General features: G+C 44.2%; 1 protein-coding gene and 1 pseudogene across 2 annotated transcripts in view; one reads left to right on the plus strand and one right to left on the minus strand.

Moving 5' to 3' along the window:
* Positions 1-18,019, minus strand: part of LOC113032854 (CD276 antigen-like) — a 233,851-nt pseudogene that overhangs the window by 120,193 nt on the left and 95,639 nt on the right. The window lies entirely within an intron of this gene.
* Positions 136-17,660, plus strand: LOC113032532 (semaphorin-4B-like). The gene is made up of 14 exons (XM_026185502.2): positions 136-317; positions 7,879-8,039; positions 8,135-8,197; positions 8,559-8,657; positions 8,792-8,882; positions 9,914-10,036; positions 11,894-12,021; positions 12,109-12,290; positions 13,069-13,207; positions 13,477-13,666; positions 13,837-13,952; positions 14,209-14,372; positions 15,148-15,218; positions 15,328-17,660. Exons 1-14 carry the CDS (start codon positions 230-232, stop codon positions 16,035-16,037), a joined length of 2,325 nt encoding a protein of 774 aa, XP_026041287.2. The 5' UTR covers positions 136-229; the 3' UTR covers positions 16,038-17,660.

An 18,019-nucleotide genomic window follows, 5' to 3' on the forward strand; every position in this document is an offset into this window, starting at 1 on the left:
AAAATAAGTGTTATCTGCACAGCGTGACTCGAGCCAGCTCAGCCCAGCACTGAGGCTGTGCAGAGAAGCTTCCACCCTCCTCCCTCTGACCTCCGACCGCTGCGAGGAGGAAGCTGTGGTCGTGTTGCTCAGTGATCAGAGCCGCATTGACTCAGAGCTCGGCAGAGGCGACAGACGAGCTGCACGTTTAACAAAGCTCTGCTCCATCACCTTCACCAGCTCATCCATCATGGCTCTCCCAGCCGTCCTCCTCCTCCTCCACCTCCTGTTGAGCTCCGAGGGTTCCCTCTCTCCTCCGCGGATCTCCTTCGCTCTCAGTAAGTCCAACGCTTTGTTTTAATTTTGTGCTTGAGTCTCGCAGAGTCTCCGTCCCTCCTTTTTTATTGGACGGTTCTGTTTTTTCTTTAAAGGGAAAAAAGTTTATGAAATCTTTGGATGTTTTTTAGTTTTGCTCCCAAAAGCAGATTTTCTCAGTGTGGGGTTAATAATGATTACTGTGATGTGAGAGGTGATGTTTTCACATCTGTTTGTCTTGGAAAAACAATGTAAAAGCTTTTTTTGTTGCTTCAAAGTCAGCTGATTTTCTGTCCGCCTGCACGGCAGAGATGCGTCTGTTCGGCCTGATGGCGCTTTGCACGAACCATCTAAGGTCTTATCTTTGTAATATCTGCTGTGATGCGTTCACTTCCCCGGGGATCTGTCCTCATTCCGAGCTTGTGAAACAGAGTTCGGTCACATGTTCAGCTGAGACTCGTGAATATGACGAGTTTGTCTGAAAACAGGAAAATGATCTAACAGGAAAGATTTCACACATAGCTGCATGTTGCAAACATTAACGCACCAGCGCGCACTGCGGAATAATCCTTCGTTGTCTTACACCGGCGCCGCACTTCACCCACGCTGCGTGCAAACTGATGTATTTCACGTTTCTGACACCAACTCGGTCCACACAGTGTTTTTCTGTTGTGCAGTCACATGCAGCCGGGTCAAAGCTGTGCTGTGCGGGGCGTGGACGCACAGAGGAGTCGTGCCAGATGTTGTGTCAGCTGGACGGACTTTCAGAGCTATCGCTTTCTGTAGGCTGCAGCTGTGGCCGCGAGTTTTCCAGGAGAGTTTGTGCAATCGTTTGGCTTCGCACGCTGGAAACGTGTATACGTGTTTACAGCAGTGGGATCGAAGCAGCTGGGATTCATCATCAACTCTCGCGGGAACCTCCGCACTTCCAGATTCTCCCACCCAAACCCGTAATCCGAGCGAACTTCATCATTCTCCATTCTTTGCTTCTGATTCATATGTAAATGATGCAAACCCCATCGGGAGCAGCCTCTGTCACCTTCAGTGTAAAAACACAGCTGCTGGAGGACAGACTCGCACCTCCGCCAGCTCCAGCTCACTGGAACCAGTCACGTAAGTTAACACTGCTGCTGACAGGCAGGATGACAGACGTGACAGCATCCTGTCAGGCTCCAGAAGTTGGAGACAGGCTAAGTTTGCGGAGAGAAGCGTCGGGCTGAACGGCACACGACAGCTTCCGAGTCTCAGTAACAGCAGTGTGGGTGCAAAACGACCCCCGGCACCTTCAGCAGGAGGCCTGCACTCAGAGCTTGGTGCAACAGTCACTTCTCCATTTCAGAAAAGAAGTTGGGCCTTTATCGAGTTGAGCAATTGAAGGAAATTGCCTTCCCGGGTTTCCTCCGTGGCGTGAGCGATAAGCAGAGTTCTGTCCTTTCCTTCTAAGATTCCTAATTATTTAAAGTAACACTCAGGTATGCCATTCAGCGTGTTAGTACGAGCTCGGGAGCAGCTTGGGAGAACAAGAAAACAGAGACTGCTTTAGGTTGCCTTCCCAATCGACTCAAAGGTTTATTTGATACACAGCAGTTTATATAGATGAAAAAAGGTTCGTGTGTCAGCTTTCCCAGTTCAAACCGGTACAGACCAAATAAGGAAACGTCTTCCTGCCTTCTGAGCAAAGTATCCCTTGTGTAGTTTATCAGTTCAGCTATAATTTATGATCATCCCAGCAAAATACACTCCTAGACATAAAATACAGAGTTCTTTCATCAGTGAATTCTGAAACGAACCACCTAGCCTTTAACGAGCCTTTTCCAGGAGATAAAGAAAAAAAGGAGGATGGGAGTAAGGAAGTGATCTCATCTCTGTGGTGCTTTCGACCTTGGGGGACCAGCTTGTGAGTCCTACACATTAATTCTTGGGTCACAGAGAAAGAGAAAAACAACTAGTAGTTGGGCCTTATTGAGTAACAGTTTTCCTGTATAAAACAATATCCTGTAAATGCTACTATGGTATCAAAATACCTAACAGCAATGGCATCAAGTAAACCACTAGCTTTGGTTAATCGATTTATTGGTAAATTTATTATATCCCAGAGCGGCCAATTAACACCTGTGTGTAAGAGAACAAAGAGCTCCAACATTAGCTTAAACAGTCACAAGCAGGTGAAAGCGTCACTATATCATCTCACTAGTTTACAGCTCCACATAAACTCTGTTAAACAACAGTTTGCTATCACTTATTAAAGGATGGATGAAGCTCGTGCCACTGCCAGCCAGCTTCTTGTTAACAGGTAACATGCGTTTCTTTCTGCTTCTCCTTTTTCCTACTTTAAACTGAAGCAGAAACTTTTTAAAACAAATATATGTGAAAATATATCTCAAATATGTCTGACCATTTAAAGGCCATTTACACAAAAAAGAGAAATGTAACACTGATGATTTCTAAACTCAGAATGACCTTAAAGCCTGAGGCTTTTTACAAAATGGAAACAGAATAATCTGTGCATGAAGCCTTTATTCAGTAAAGGATGTAGTCGTTGTCTTAAACAGCCCCTGAGAGCAACAATACACTTCCTGTCACATCGTCCTCCCTCCTTTCTCATTTTCTGGTCCACGAGTCAAATCGTTGATCTCCACTTGTTCCTGCCTGTTCGATGACTGTCACCAAACATTCAGATCCCTTCTAGAAACATCCCACAGTGAGTTGGCAACTGTTCACAGCAGACATTGCCTCGTAAACGAACGTCCTCATCTCTCATTACACCCTCGCTTTCTGCAAAATGGTCCAAAAGACTCCAAAGCACAAGAAGTAAAAGGTGGAGCTTGATCCACCTTCTCAGATGGCAGGTCTGCCTCTGGCTGCTCCTCCTGACCTTCTGTGTTTCCTGCATTTAACACACTGATGCAACAGTTCTGTTTATTCCTGGGATCCAACATCCATTTGATCTCGTTGATGGTTAGACCCTTTCCTTGGTGTTTAACCTGCTCATGATAGTGAGCTGTCATCATCCTTGTTATGTGGTGGTCCTTTGGAATGAAAGGAGAGATGCATTTTCAGTCTTCTTAGTGCTTGAACCCTTTTAACTTTTAACTTCTTCGGGGGTTACCTCTACAGCTGGAGAAGCCTGCTGCAGTGCAAACACCACTGCTGATGTACTGAGATTTATTTTGCAAATCGTATTTGATACAAATGTGTGCAAAGCACGGGCCTCGTTGTTGATGTACCCAAGTACAACCCTGGAGTCTGTCCAGAAGTTCTTCCTTTACAGTGTTGCTTGGTGCGCAGCAGCAAGGTATGGTGACTTTCTCATTTGCTAGATCATCTTCCAGCCTCTCCAGACTGGCTGCAGTTCACCGATGGCTGGCTCGTCCAGCCTGTATCAGTCTCTTCTGTCTCACGCTCGGCCAGTTTCAAAAGCCTGCGACTTTGACAGCCTTTTCACATGGTTATGGTTCTGGTTATGGTGGCTAGCGCCGTGTTTCACACAGCCTCACGCAGCCACAGTGACGACGTGATGAAAGTCTCTCACATCTCCCCCCAGAGCTTGAAACAACAACAACAAACAGCTAATTAAAGCACGCTGAGAAAAGGTTGGTGAGAAAACTTTTGTACATCTGTTAAGCTCCTGAATCCATATTCAAAACCTTGGAGCAATGCTGCACTTTAAGAAACTTTTGAATGTGCAACAAATTTGTTATAAAGGTCAAACACAAACAAGGGAGCCCGAGAAAAACGAAGAGCAGAAACCAAGCGCTGGACTCAGCACCAACACCGAATCAGAGGAGAGCAGATCAACGAGGACGACGGCACAGCAATCAGTGGATGAGCACATTAAACATCTTTGCTCTCTCTGCCAACACACACCTGTGACCGTGTGGGGTGCATCGCTGCAGCCACGCCATTGGCTCATGAGTTTCCCGGTCAGGCTGCTGATTGGCTCTTTGCAGAACTGCTGCAGAATTCTCTAGTTTTCCACTCAGGACTCCTTCAGCGGCTCTTTAATGTCTTTGATTAGATGAGGTGTGTTTAAACGCTCTGCTGTGAATGCTGGAGAGGACGGCGGGGGACACTATGACATCATAAATCTGTCAGCGCACGCTGGCTCCTAAAACTGCAGCACACCTCACATCAAGCCGTTCGTCTTAGTATTTTCGGGACTTTTGTGGCCATCAGATCGTTATTCATGCGGGCATTTAGTGACACATAAAAACCCATAAAAACCAGTCTGAGTCAGCATAACTATGGTAACAGACGTTCATTCATGCCTGCGGTGAGATTGGAAAGCAGAAGTAAGTTGTGATGAAACCAGAACTGCGTATAAGACACAGTTTAGCAAGATTTAAGGAAGATTTCACTGCCAAGCATTAATGTTTCAAACTGTGAAACTCGATAAGCCACTTTACTAAATTTAATGAAGTCACCTGTCAACAGTCTCCAAGTTACAACATGCTGCAGGTTTGAGATCACCCTGGGTCAGCACACCTGAATCTCATGATTAGTTCATTACCAGGCCTCTGGAGAACTTCAGGACATGTTGAGGAGCTCATTCAGCCGTTTAAATCAGCTGAAACACCTAAAACCTGACGCCTGGAGTTGCCCACCCCTCCTCCAGGTGATCAAGTTGTTTGAACTGATCCTGCCAGGCCTCTCTGCGACTGCTCCAACAATCGGATCAACTCAGAACTCGGATCTGGTTTATTTAGTTCTTCTATCACAACAAAATGAGGTCAGCTGAGGCTGAGATGACTGCATGTTCTCGCGGTCGCTGTCATGGGGAAACGTATATATATATTAAAAACCATAATCAACCACTCTGTGGCATGTGTGATAATGAGAGGGTTTATATTTTCACCAGGTTATGAGCTAGAGTGAGGCTTCAAACAAAAAGCAGATTTAGTTAAAGAAGAGAGAAGTCGAGGGAAAACACAAAGGAAGAAGCTGTGAAGGGAACAGCGAACAAAAGCAGAAAACAGTGAGAGGCGTTTTGTTGCCGTCACTGATCCTCAGCAAGGATTCGCTTCACTTTTCTGTCCTTCGCTGTGAATTGCGACATGTCTGAGCTGCCCTGAGCGGCGCTTCTTGGAAAGCTGTTCACCGGCGCTCCTCGTCCTCTGAGACCAGACAAACTTCCTCTGACAGGACTTCTGCTGATCGGAGTCTGGTGTTTGTGATTAGGAGACGCTTTTCTGTCAGTTTGATCTGTTGGTGTTCAGATGATGAGCATTCTTTTGGTCCTGAAGTGGCTCCACTGAGCAGTTTCAGACCGTCCCTCTTCGGTCAGAATAAAATCGGACACTTTTTCTTTTTTCTGATGCTTCTTATTACTTTCAAGCATTCAGATTCTAACAACAAAAAACAAAAAACAAACAAAAACAATTAAAAAAGCACACGTGCTGAACTATTAAAAACAAGTTCAGTGGGTGCAGAGTCCTTAAAAACCTGTGAAAGGTTGCAGGAATTCATCAGCGCTCACATTTTCACCCCAGTACTGTGCAAAAGTCTTTGAGCTGCCCCTCATTTCTTTATATTTCTCTTGAAACACAGAATGGACACACATCTGTGGTTTTGCGTTGATGTTTTAGTGAATATCCTGTGAAGGTGACGTCATCGATCAGGCACGTTTGAGGTGAACAAGCCTCCGGTGGGTCGATCGTCGGACGGCTGTTTCAGTACAAAGTTAACGTGGTCACTGCTTCAGGTTCTCTGCTGACAGAAACATTTCCTTATTTTGTATGTCACAGATTCTCAAATCCTCCAGCTTTCAGATAATTTTCAGGTTTTATGACCTTCAGTGGCTCCTGGCAGTTTGCTGTTCAGTTATTTTATTTGAGTTGTTGGTATCAAACTAATCTCTGTGAAAAGATTGAAATATCTGGTAAGATTTCTGGTTGCTCGTTACATTGCGAGTGTGAGTCATGCTTTGGTTGCATGCAAGCTAAAAGTACGTCCCCAACCGGCCTCTTTTTTTGCAATTGTTGAGCAAAAAGCCTACATGACAGTTTTTATTCATTAACCGCACAGAGAAAGCATTGTTTAGGTGTGTTAACGTTTTCTTTAAGCAAACAATAGTATTAAAGCTCTTCGTGCCTTTGGAAATCCAAATATGGTCACCCTGTTAGGCTAAAAGTCTGCGACGCAAACGAGGGTCCCGTTAGCTGATGGCGACTTTACGTTTTATTGTCTTCGGCTACGTCCACGCCTACACGCGTATTTTTGAAAAAGCTGATTTTTCTGATGCGTTCGCAGCTTTCTTCCACACGTAAACGGCGTTTTCGGTCACTGAAAACAGATTTTTAAAAACTCCTGCCAGGATGGAGATTTAAAAAAACTGTTTTCACGTGCGGACGAGGAAAACGCAGAAAACGCAGCGTCAAAGGTGTGCGCCTTTTTTGACGTCACGCTGTGCGCCACGTTATTGTTTCGGTGAAATGAATTTCTACAATACTGTTAATTTTACTCTCTGCAGCGTTTAAACGACTCAGTGCTGCTTCTATGCGCCATCTTTGTTTACTTGTTTTACTGTTTCTGATTGGCCAACATTTCTACAGGTTAGGAATATATCGCCACCTGTTGCTTGGTATGTTTCTGGCAGCGTTTTCCTTCGTTTTTGGCATTTATGTGTGGACGTAGCCTTTGCACAAATATATCTGCATTCATAAATAATAGCCAGGAAGCGCAGGAAGTACTGAGCCAGCTTCCTGTTAAGTTCTTAAAAGCGTTCAGATGTAACATTCAAAACTCTAACGAGCAGAAAGCAGTACAAGTGAGTCGCGTCAGTAAGAAGGGGCCATCTTTACTCAAGCTTAAAGGAGTAAATCAATAAAATGTCACGTGATCAGAAATATTGCAGAGATGGCAGCAGTGCAACTGAGACACTGTAAACAAGTCTACTGAGAAATCTGCTGCTGAGATGTTTCTTATTTTTAAATCTTATCGTTCATATGTGGAGAGTTTCTCTGCAGCTCTGAACCACATCCTCTCCAAACCTGCAGCCTCACAAACAGGCAGTGCTGCTGTCTCTGTGCCGGTCAGCTGGTGAGTGAAGTGCAGGACATGTTGCGGGTGCTCGCTGAGCTGCGTCCTCTCACCTCCTGTTGTAGTCTCCGTCTTTATTTATCCCTGTCTGAAGATAAGCTCAGCAGAAACCACAGCGCAGAGCGAAGCTGTAAAACTTCAAAAGAAATCGCAGGAACTTTGTTTCGATGTTTTCATGTTTGATAAACTTGCTTTCTTTGCTCTGTTTGCACTTCTGACTAACACTTATCTAAACGTATCTCTTTAAATTGACCCGCCCCGTGTAATGACCCTTCTGCGGCGTCCTTAAAGGTTACAGAGCGTTTTCCCACACACGGCTCAGACACGCTGCGCCTGAATCACCCTGCGTGTGAGCTTGTAGAGCAAGGCCCTTATGTTTGCTTAATATTAGCTTCCTCCAAGTGTTTGCTGAGATCCTCAGGTTAGATTTCTCTTTGAATCTGCTGTGCATCCAGCCCCGAGTGTCGTCTTGAGTCCAGCTCCTGTGCAACCTGGAGTTTCCTCAGACGGTAACAGCTGCTGTGGTTTCTGTGTGTTTGTGTCCAGACTCCACGGAGAGACCTCTGCTCCACTTTGGCCACGGTGACCTCCACAACACCACCGCTCTGCTGCTGAGCAGCGACAGCTCCACTCTTTACGTTGGTGCACAAAACGCCATCCTGTCACTGGACGTTAACCAGAGTGATGTCATCAGACTGAACAAGAAGGTGCTCAGAAGAAACTGTTTGAATTTTACTGAAATATTATTACTTTTACTGCTGAGGTCCCGTGATGCCCAACAGTTCGTCTGTGTTTTGTTCAGGTGCAGTGGAGTCCGTCTGATAAAGAGACATCGGATTGCACGGGGAAAGGAAAGGATTTAATGGTAAATATAAAATCCACACACAGGAGCAATTGTGTATGAATATGAATACTTTTTCTTTTCACTGTATGGTGAATTTTCACCAGTAAGGAACAATCCAAATGTATTTAATGCTGCAGAGAATTGAAACCCCGATTCCTGGACCACATCGCTTCACTCCACGTTGGTCCCTCCCTTTTCTACCTGGCCCTAATGTAGCTGGATATAAAAAAGCAAGAACACCCACCAAAGATAAAACTTTGAGATATTTTAACCAGAAGAGCTTCGTACTGTTTAAAGCTGCGGAGGAGTCAACAGGAGTACGTATGGGAGAGGACGTAAAGGAAAAATGTAGAGATTTTATTCAGTTTCTGTTGTTTTGCAGAATGAATGTCCAAACTTTATCCACGTGTTGCAACCTCTAAACTCCACCCATCTCTACACCTGTGGCAGCTACGCTTACAGCCCCCAAGAAGCGTACATCGTAAGTTCATACATGCTGTCAGCTTCAACCAAGTCTATTAACCAGATGAGAAAAATCTTATGTCCTATATAAATGCTTCCTAACAGCTCAGACACAGTTGGATGTTCAGCTGAGCTTTTGTTTGTCTTCATCAGGACACCCAAAGCTTCTCCATTGTCAAAAAAGTCAGCGCTAAAGGTCGCTGTCCGTTCAGCCCCTTCGAGAGGAGCGCCGTCGTCATCGCAGGTCAGTGTGCTGAGTTGCAACTTTCCGCTGGGCTCGCATTCAGCGATAAAGTGGTCAAACCTCAAGCTGTTTGCACGTAACTCAGCAAGAATCTTTGCAGAGTTGATATTTTGGGGATGAGGAGTGCTGCAAAATTTGAATCTGAATTTAAACTGCTTTTCATTATTTTGTTTTTTATCTTCCTTTTGTTTTGCAGAAGTTTAGTTTCAGTTCTTTCCAGAGTTTTTTTTTTTTTTTTTTACACATTTCAGTTTAGTTTCAGAGTAACTGAGAGTGAATGTTTAGCTTTTATTAAGTTTCAGTCACAGTTTTACTTCGGTTCTTTTTTTTTAATAAAAATGCAGTAATGGAGTATTCAGTATGAGCCAAAAGTTTAGCTTTAATTACATTATAAATGAAACGTTATTTCTCACTTCATTTCCATATTTTCTTGTGTTTTTGTTGCAATATAAGTTTCAGTGGAGAAATCTGTAGCCTTAACTTTGTGACCTTTAATGTGTAGGATGCAATGCTTTCAAAAACAAGTGGAAAACTATCTGATTCACGTTGGATGTCAGTTGCAATAAAAAAAGTTTTGTTTCACCTTTTGCACAAACCACAGTTGCATGAGAGAATTTCATATGAAGCACAGCATCTGTGGGTGGCATGGTGTCACTGGCTGTGACCCACAAACCAAACAGCAGCAGGGTTTACTCTCTGACACGGAGCGTGCCTGTCATTTCCTTCCCTGTGCACAGCAGCGCGTACTGTGTTATGTCCTGCATGCACTGCATCAATCTAATAAAAGAGCCAAAAATATATTTAAAAATGTATCAGATGTACGGCTGTTTTCACGACACACTGGTTACTACGATCGCTAATGCGAGGAATATTAACACTGATGTGCGAGTTGGCACACATGAATAATACACAGTACATAATGTGTACTGTGTTGTTATTTGACCAAAGCAGAGCAGCATTTGTTGTATGTTCTCACGTTAATATGTGCTTTAAAACAAACACCCGGAGCTCTCCTGTTTATTTATGTGCAGACGGCGAGCTGTTCACAGCCACAAAAACCGACTTCAGAGGAAGCAAACCACAGATTTTGCGATACTTCAGCAAAGACGGCCGTCCAGACGTCAGCCTGGAGACGTCGATCCGCCTACTGGAAGGTGAGCGAACATGATCAGGATAAATCAAGCTGTAAAAAGCTTTGTCACAAAGAAACTAATGGGTGCAGAAACTAAAAGAACAAACTGGACTTTTCTGCTTTACACCTGAATTTCACTGCAATTTCAGGCAAATGAAAAACCCTAAAATATGGCATCACAAACACACAAGAACCGGACTGAAACTAGCGTAACAAATTCCATTTCCCCCCGATGACCCAGAGTTGTGGTATGACCCACTTTGCAGGTCTACATATAGGCTTGCTCCGCCCCTTTTTCACCTCTTAGCTCATCAAGCAAGGAAAGCAGAAAACGCATATATTTAAAGAAGGACTAATCTAAGTGTAGTGTTATGTGTAAGCTTCTGCTGTTACCCTGATGTTTGGTAGATGTCCCCACGTGTGGCTGTAACTGCATCACGCTTTAGTCCATATCACACTCATGGATCTGCATCAGTGTCATCGAATGTGGGCTGTTGGCCACAAATGGTAAAAATAATTACTGACATCTGTCTCACACACCTAAATGCATATCTGTGATAATGTGATATGTCTCACCGCTGAAACCACCACTAATATAGGAGCACGCGTAGGAGTCCTGTCACACCCCCAAACTCAAGGTGGTGAAAGAGAATTATTTAAAAAAGCCACGTGTGTGGCATTACTTTAGTTTTTGAGCAGGTGAAACTCAGGCCTTGGTTTCCAGCCTCAAGTTGGAGTGCAGTTGACATATGCAGTGTAATGATTGGGGTGTCCGATCTTTAATATGTTAAAAAAAGTAGCTTTATAATCTATCCTGGACTCAGAACTGTGCAAAGATGGGACTGGAGTCATCCACACTGGTGTTCAGGTCTCATCTTCTCATATCTGAGTCTTCGTCAGCATCTCAGTAAAACTGTCCACTCGACGCACAAACCAAAGCACCTGTCCAGTTACCGGAGCCTAGGTGTCTCTTCATTGTTCCTGTTTAAACAGGTTCCACATATAACATTTGGTGCCACTAAAGACCAGGATGAAGGACGTCACTCTTCTACACATCCAGCTGACCAATGTCAGCCAGGGCACAGTGTTTATGCTGCAGCATCCTGCATGGGCATGGTAGGGCAGGGAGGCCAAAGCCTTAGTGGCAAATATAAATCGTTGCACATTCAGTGCCAGGTTTTGTACAAATGGACAAACTCTTCTTGGCCCTTGGAGGTTGGGTCTATGGGGTCCGAAACAGCAAAGGTTCTGTCCGGTTCAAAGCTACTCTGCGTCTTTGTTGGAGCTGCTGCTCCTCCTGAGCATCCACAAGCAAAATCCTCAATTATTAGGTCCGCCTACTAAAGCTCGGATATTCCTGTGATGAGGTTGTTGTGAAGTAACTCAAGAGACGTGTTCCTGACATTTAAACTACATTTTTATTAATGAAGAAGCAGAAAAAGCTTCCCATAACCTGCTGCAGTAGCCTCGATGTGAATCAGCGTCTTACACATCGAGGCAGTGACTCTGCCAACACTTAGATGTTGGTCATAACTACTGTTCTTTAAAACACTGACATGGAAAAACCACAAAAACCTCGTAAACATGGATCAGACATGTTTGTGTCAGCTCAAATACTTTCAACCAAACCACAGCTGTGAGGTCTGCAGAATTCCCTGCGTTCTGTCTCCAGCTGCTCATTTCCTCTTTGTCTTAGACGTCGCAGTGTCTTTGTCGTTTTAAAAAGTTATGTCTGCTGCACATAAACACATCATATTATGTGTTGACTCTTTCTCCACCCATCGGTCTGTCAGCTGAGTACTTTGTACGCTCCAGATGTATTCAGACCACATGGCACAGACTCTGTTCTGTACTCACTTCCTGCACTTCTGTATTTCAGAGCCTACATTTGTCAGCTCATCACTGGACCCAGCAGAGGGGAAACTCTACTTCTTCTTTAGTGAAGTTGGAAAAGAGTTCAGTTACGTAGAGGATCTGAAAACCGCTCGGGTGGCTCAAGTCTGCAAGGTGACAGCAAACAGCGAGAGCGCATAATGTGAATGTGCGTATTACCATTAATATTACATGAAGGATTGTTCTGTGCTGGTTTTACAGGATGATGTTGGTGGAGTGAGGACTCTGCAGAAGAAATGGACGTCCTTTACCAAAGCCACTCTGCTCTGTCAGTTTGAGAAACAGCTTCCCTTCAATATTCTCCAGGATGTGTTCACCCTCCCGCCACCAGAGGGCGGCGACATTGCTGACACTCTGTTCTACGGTGTCTTCACGACTCAGTGGTAGGTAAACAGGAAATAAGAGGGATGATGTTTGGATTGTTCTGGTCTTAAATGTTTTAACTGTCACATTTTTTATTAAAGCCATGTTTACATCTAGTTACTGCCAAATAAACAGCTGAGGGTCAACCTCCGAATTTCCCAGCTTGGATGTTCAGATGAGTGATTGGTGGCTGCTCTTACAAAGCGTTTTCCATGCTGTGGTTCTGCCAATTACTTATTTGGGACTGAGCGATGAAAACCACATGAGCCAGGGTGGCATGGCTCCATGGTCGACAAACACAAACTAGTAGCAGAAAAAGAAAAATGGTCCCTTCCTGCCTGCCCAGGGGGCCCGATACCCCAGAGACCCCCTTCACAGCTGAGAGATTTACTGTACAAGAGCAAATTTGTGCCGTCTTTATGTTCATGCGTGAGACAATTTCAATAAACCAAGTTTTTAAGAGACAGTCACGTTAAAATAAACAGTGGAAGATCAGAGGAGTCTTCACTGGATCATCGCTGGGCTGACATGAGATTCTTTCTTGAACTGCGTCTTTGGGCACATTTTCCTTTAATGTATGGGATATTTGGTAACCATGGCAGCGAAAGCAACAGAACCATCAAATTCAGCAGGATCTCGTGTATGTCCTGGTTTTAGGCCAATCATTGTTGACTCAAATAAAACAAACCCACAACTTTAGCACGTTAGCTCTGTTTCTAAACGTACCTGTTCAAGTCAGGACGTCTCAAATCTGTCTTAAGGACGTCGAGGTAACCGCTGCAATCTGGTTTATTTCAGGTCCAGAGGTCCAGAGTCTGCAGTTTGTGTCTTCAGACTTGAGGACATCAAAGACGTGTTCAAGGGGAGCTACAGGACCTTCGTAACGGGGACCCACCAGTGGAGTACGCAACAGGAAACGCACAGCTACCTGGGAACGGTGGGGGGGTTCATTTCTTTCTAGACTTCCTGAATCCTCAAAGCAATCGTAAAATCAAAGATAGATTTGCTAATTTATGTCAGACATACTGTAAGCACCTTTCAAGTTTCCATCTGCACTTTACTAAAAACGTTTCTTCATTAACCCGCTCGAGGAGAATAAGATGCAGCAGAAAATGCCATAAAAACAAAAATGATTTAATGCCGTTTGTCATAAAACGAGCTGTGTTTCCAGATCTTACTGTTTGACCCTCTATGTTCTCCTGACAGTGTGGACTTGGCAATTCTACTGACGCTGTTTTGGGGGAAGTGAAGAAGAGTTTCCTGACCACAAACCCCGTGACGCCTGTCCGCAAAGGTCCGGTCGTCGTCTCATCGGAGCAGCAGTACAGTCGCGTGGCTGTGATGAGAGCACGCGCAGCCAACGATGAACAGCATACCCTCCTCTTCCTCATCACAGGTGAGACTGTGAACATAGACGAGCCCAAGCAGTCAGTGCATGGACATGTGATCAAAATGATAGTTCAGTGATGTAAACGGTCACATCCTGCTTGTAGTAACGAGCTTTGAAGGGTTGTTGTGGTTCTTGCATGACTTAAAACGACTTATCGCTTCTCTCTACTGTCCAAGAGTCTGGATTTCTCCACAAAGTGGTTTTGCTTGATCAGGGTCCTTGGGTCATTGAGGAGATTCAGCTCTTCACCCAGCCTCAGACGGTCCAAAGCGTGGTCCTCTCCACCTCCAAGGTAAACTGCACAATTCATTGACTGATCAGCAAACAAAGCATCCTGTTCACATTCAAATGTTTTTGACTCGCACCCAAAAAATAAAAAGATCAAAAGTTAATCTTAGAGAACTACTGGGAAGCACGAGCCTTCACGCGGGTGCAGGTAGAGATGTGTACAGGACGACTGCGTCTCACAGATTTGAACCTGCGCTCTGAAACCTGAGAGATCTGTCAGATTCGCATTCGTCCGGCTGACTGTTTCTCTGCTCCTGCAGGGAGTCCTCTATGTGGGGACATCTGAAGGCGTGACTGCCGTACCCGTGGCCAACTGCTCGACCTACACAACCTGCAGTCAGTGTCTCCTGGCCAGAGATCCTCTGTGTGGATGGAGCCGCGCTAGCAGGGCCTGTGCCCGTGTGCATGGTGGTCATGAGGACATGTAAGTAAAACTCACTCTGAGATAGTCCAGAACAGATGTGACCTGCACATACAAAATAAACCATCAGCTTTCTTTAAGATTCCTGATTGATATTTGTCTTTTTATCTACTACACTTTAAGAAATGAGTCTTGAAATGATTAGATGCTTTAGATGAAACCATCGCCGGCTTTTCAGCCCTGGATAAATAACACTAACATTTCTGAAACCCTGATTTTAGTTAAAATTATTTCAGCAACAATTCAGCCGCAGGACTCTGGCAACCGTTGTTGTAATAATTGTAATTGTCGCTATTCATTCATCGGAGTTGTCTTTGCAGCGCTGAGAGTGATGCCACATATAGCAGATACTCTCTGGTGTTTCTGACACGTAGACCATCAAAATGTACACGTAGCTGCAGCTCGAAAACTATCACCTGTGTTTATTTTAGGACTAGAGTAAAATAGAATCGCCCTTTATTGTCATTGTACACATTTAAAGAAACTGCACAAAAGCAATACATTCTCTAATTTAACAAAGCTGCAACCACCTGAGAAAGAGGGCTTTATTTAATGTGGGGACATTAAATTAGGTGATGAATGGGTGAGCTGGAGCTTCGACCATGCTTAAAGCTGCAGGTGGAGCATGTCCTGTGAAAGGATGAATGTGGAAGCAAAGGGCCAACAGCTCTACAACCAACGGACAATCTGCAAAACATGAAGATGTAAAAAATGTTCGAGGATTTTTTGTTGTCGTGAGAAGCTAAAGGTTCACACACAATGTTGTTTTCCTTTTCAGGGTTCAGAACCTGGAAGACAGTAATGTGGACGACAAATGTCAGGGGCAAACCGAGGCCGAGAAGATCACAGGTGATGTACAAATCTGTTGGCAGATACGGAGACTGAGAAATTCTGTTGAACGTATTCTGGAAACAAGCTCAGAGTTTTAACCTTGATGCTGTAACATTGCTGCCTGCAGTGGTCCGCGCTCACATGAATGAAGTGGTGAGGCTTTCGTGTCTGACACCTTCCAACTTGGCCACTCTGACCTGGGCCTTCTCTCAGTCAGAGAAGCTCTTCATCCAATCAGATGACGGCAGTCTCAGCTTCGTCGTCACTAACGACACTTCAGGGGTCTACCGCTGTGAGGCAGAGGAAGCCGGGTACAAACAAGTAGTTGAAAGCTATGACGTACAGCTGATGCGCTCTAACTTGACCCCAAGAACCCATGAAACTGCAGGGCCGGACGAGACCTACGAGAGCATTGTTACCGACGATCCAACAATGTCTCCGACACGGCTCATACACACCAATGAATACACCACCGATGACAGAAAGAATGGATTTACAACCAGTCCTACGGGCAAGGTGACCTCCAAAGAACATCGCGGAACAAACAGGAACCTTCAGAGCAGTAGTTCTGACACACAGTACGGAGTGCAGCTCGACGACGTGACTCCGAAGGAGAAGAGTTACTACGGTGAGCTCGTAGGTGTTTCACTCATGCTGGCCTTGTGCATCTGCATCATGATTCTCGGATCGCTCCACATGTGGCAAAAAAGGAAAGTTGGTCTCGGGAAGGATCCACTGGTCACTCCGGAGGAGGGCGCCAGCATAAACAGGCCTGTGGAGATCTGCTCTCTGAGCAGCCGGGCGGAGCTCGAGCCTGAGCTGAAGGTGGTGGAGTAACTGAAGACGCCTTAACTTGCAGCTGGTTTAGCCGGACAGTTATCGCCAAAGACATCGTGAAAGTAGGAGAGTGTAAGAATCCTTGGAAAGCAGTTTGAGATTTTTAATGTTTACCTCAGTATTTGAGTCGTGTTTTTACCGCAGCCTAAAACCAAACGTCGCGAGCGTGTCGCAGATGTGACTGAGACACAGGGGGATACCTCACAGTCTTACAGTAGCACCTTAACCCAAGATGGCTCCAAGCTAAAGCATAATGATGGGACCTTTATTTCCAAAGTGAACATCGTGTTTTATTCAATAAGACCGTAAACTCATCAGGAAAGAGTTGGCTGAGCTCACATATCAACGGAACAGAGCGTTGTTTTCAGATGATTCAGACGTCTACATGATTGGACTCGTTTTCACCCCCTGCTGGCGAATTGAAAGACTGCAGGCGTAAAGCACCTTTCAGCCCCATGAGCTACAGTTCTGTAATAATTATAGAGGAAATGGAATAAGTCTGAAGTCTGAGGTCTCAGAGCCGGTGGACTTAGGCTAATGCTGTGAAGCTAGCTCTTCTTATTTACTTTAATATTAAATACGCTCATTTTGGCAAAGGTTTGCCTGCTGAACAAGACAAAGAGGTACCTGCTTTTCTTTAAAGTGGTGTAAAGTGTAAAGCTTTGAGTCTCAGTGCAGTTTATAAATGGCTGGTATACAAACACGTCCCCCCTGTGCCGACAGAAGCAAGCAGCTACCACAGAAACTGCAGAGTTTGGTACAGACACGTTCTCTGAGGTTGTCTCTTGAGGTCCACGGGAACCTTTAATGCATCTGCTGCTTGATATGAAATTTAAGAAAACATTTGAATTGTTTCTGTTGATGCTTGAGTTTCAGGGTCCTTTTATTTCCTGATGTTTTTAGGAGTTTTGTGTTTTGTGTCTGTTAATATTCTTTGATTTTAAATGTCGGTTGTGGAACCACTTTTCTGTTTTAACTCAGGGCTTTGAAAACGGTGATAAAGGCAGCGGGTGTGTTTTATTAGTTGACATTAACGATGTCTTTAAGAATGGATTGAACAAATCATCCTGCTTACACGCACTCGTTTTAATCTTTTACATTTTTTATTTAATAAGATCTCTTTTGAATTTACAAGGCAGGTCGACTTAACCAGGACAAGGATTTATTTTTTGTGTGAAACTGTTCAGTTTTTATAAAATCTTGCCTCATATCAAGAAAAAGCTCACTTTTTTCTATTTAACATTTCCTGTTCCTGTTCTTGAGACGATGTTTTAATTGTTTGTTTTAAGTTGTATTTTAGTTTTTGGTTATTTTTCTCAGTGACGTGATTTCCGTGTGGATTTTTTGCACGCTACAGAATTTCTCTGTAACTCAGGCAAAATTGAATCTAGTGTTAGTGAATCCGATGCATGTTGAAGGACTGATGTTTTTATGTGTGAATACTCGGATAAATCATCTATATGCATTGCAAAGATTTAGGCTACTAGAAGAATATATTTGTGTTAAATGAATGTGCACAGTTGTCAGTCACTGTATGTGAACGAATGTATGTAAACTGTTAAATGTGAAACCTGCTTTGAATGTAACACGGGCTAAGATTCAATAAAACAGTCAATAAATCCATGCTTTATGATTGTAGGTATGAATGAATGTCGCCCCCTTGTGGTGTAAGTGAACTACACACGTGAACTTGTCGAGGTTAAGAAATGAGGCGACTGGTCATTTCTTTCCTGGTATGTTGGCGTAAGATAATCTGGTGTTGCTCAGGCCTAATGTTGAATGTCCTCTATGAGTTGAAATCACCTCCATCGTTACTTGATCTCCAAAATGTGAACAGTCGTCGATAAATCGCGAGCAGAAGATTTATCTTAATTTGATCACCTCATTTGGCAAAATTTCAGGATATGCCTTCATCTAAAACCTGTTAATGACAATTTCACATATCTTGGATTGACTGTCCCTAATGATCCCAAATTATTTTT

This window comes from Astatotilapia calliptera, chromosome 11 (assembly GCF_964374335.1).
Source record: "Astatotilapia calliptera chromosome 11, fAstCal68.1, whole genome shotgun sequence".
NCBI classification, from domain to species: Eukaryota; Metazoa; Chordata; class Actinopteri; order Cichliformes; family Cichlidae; genus Astatotilapia; species Astatotilapia calliptera.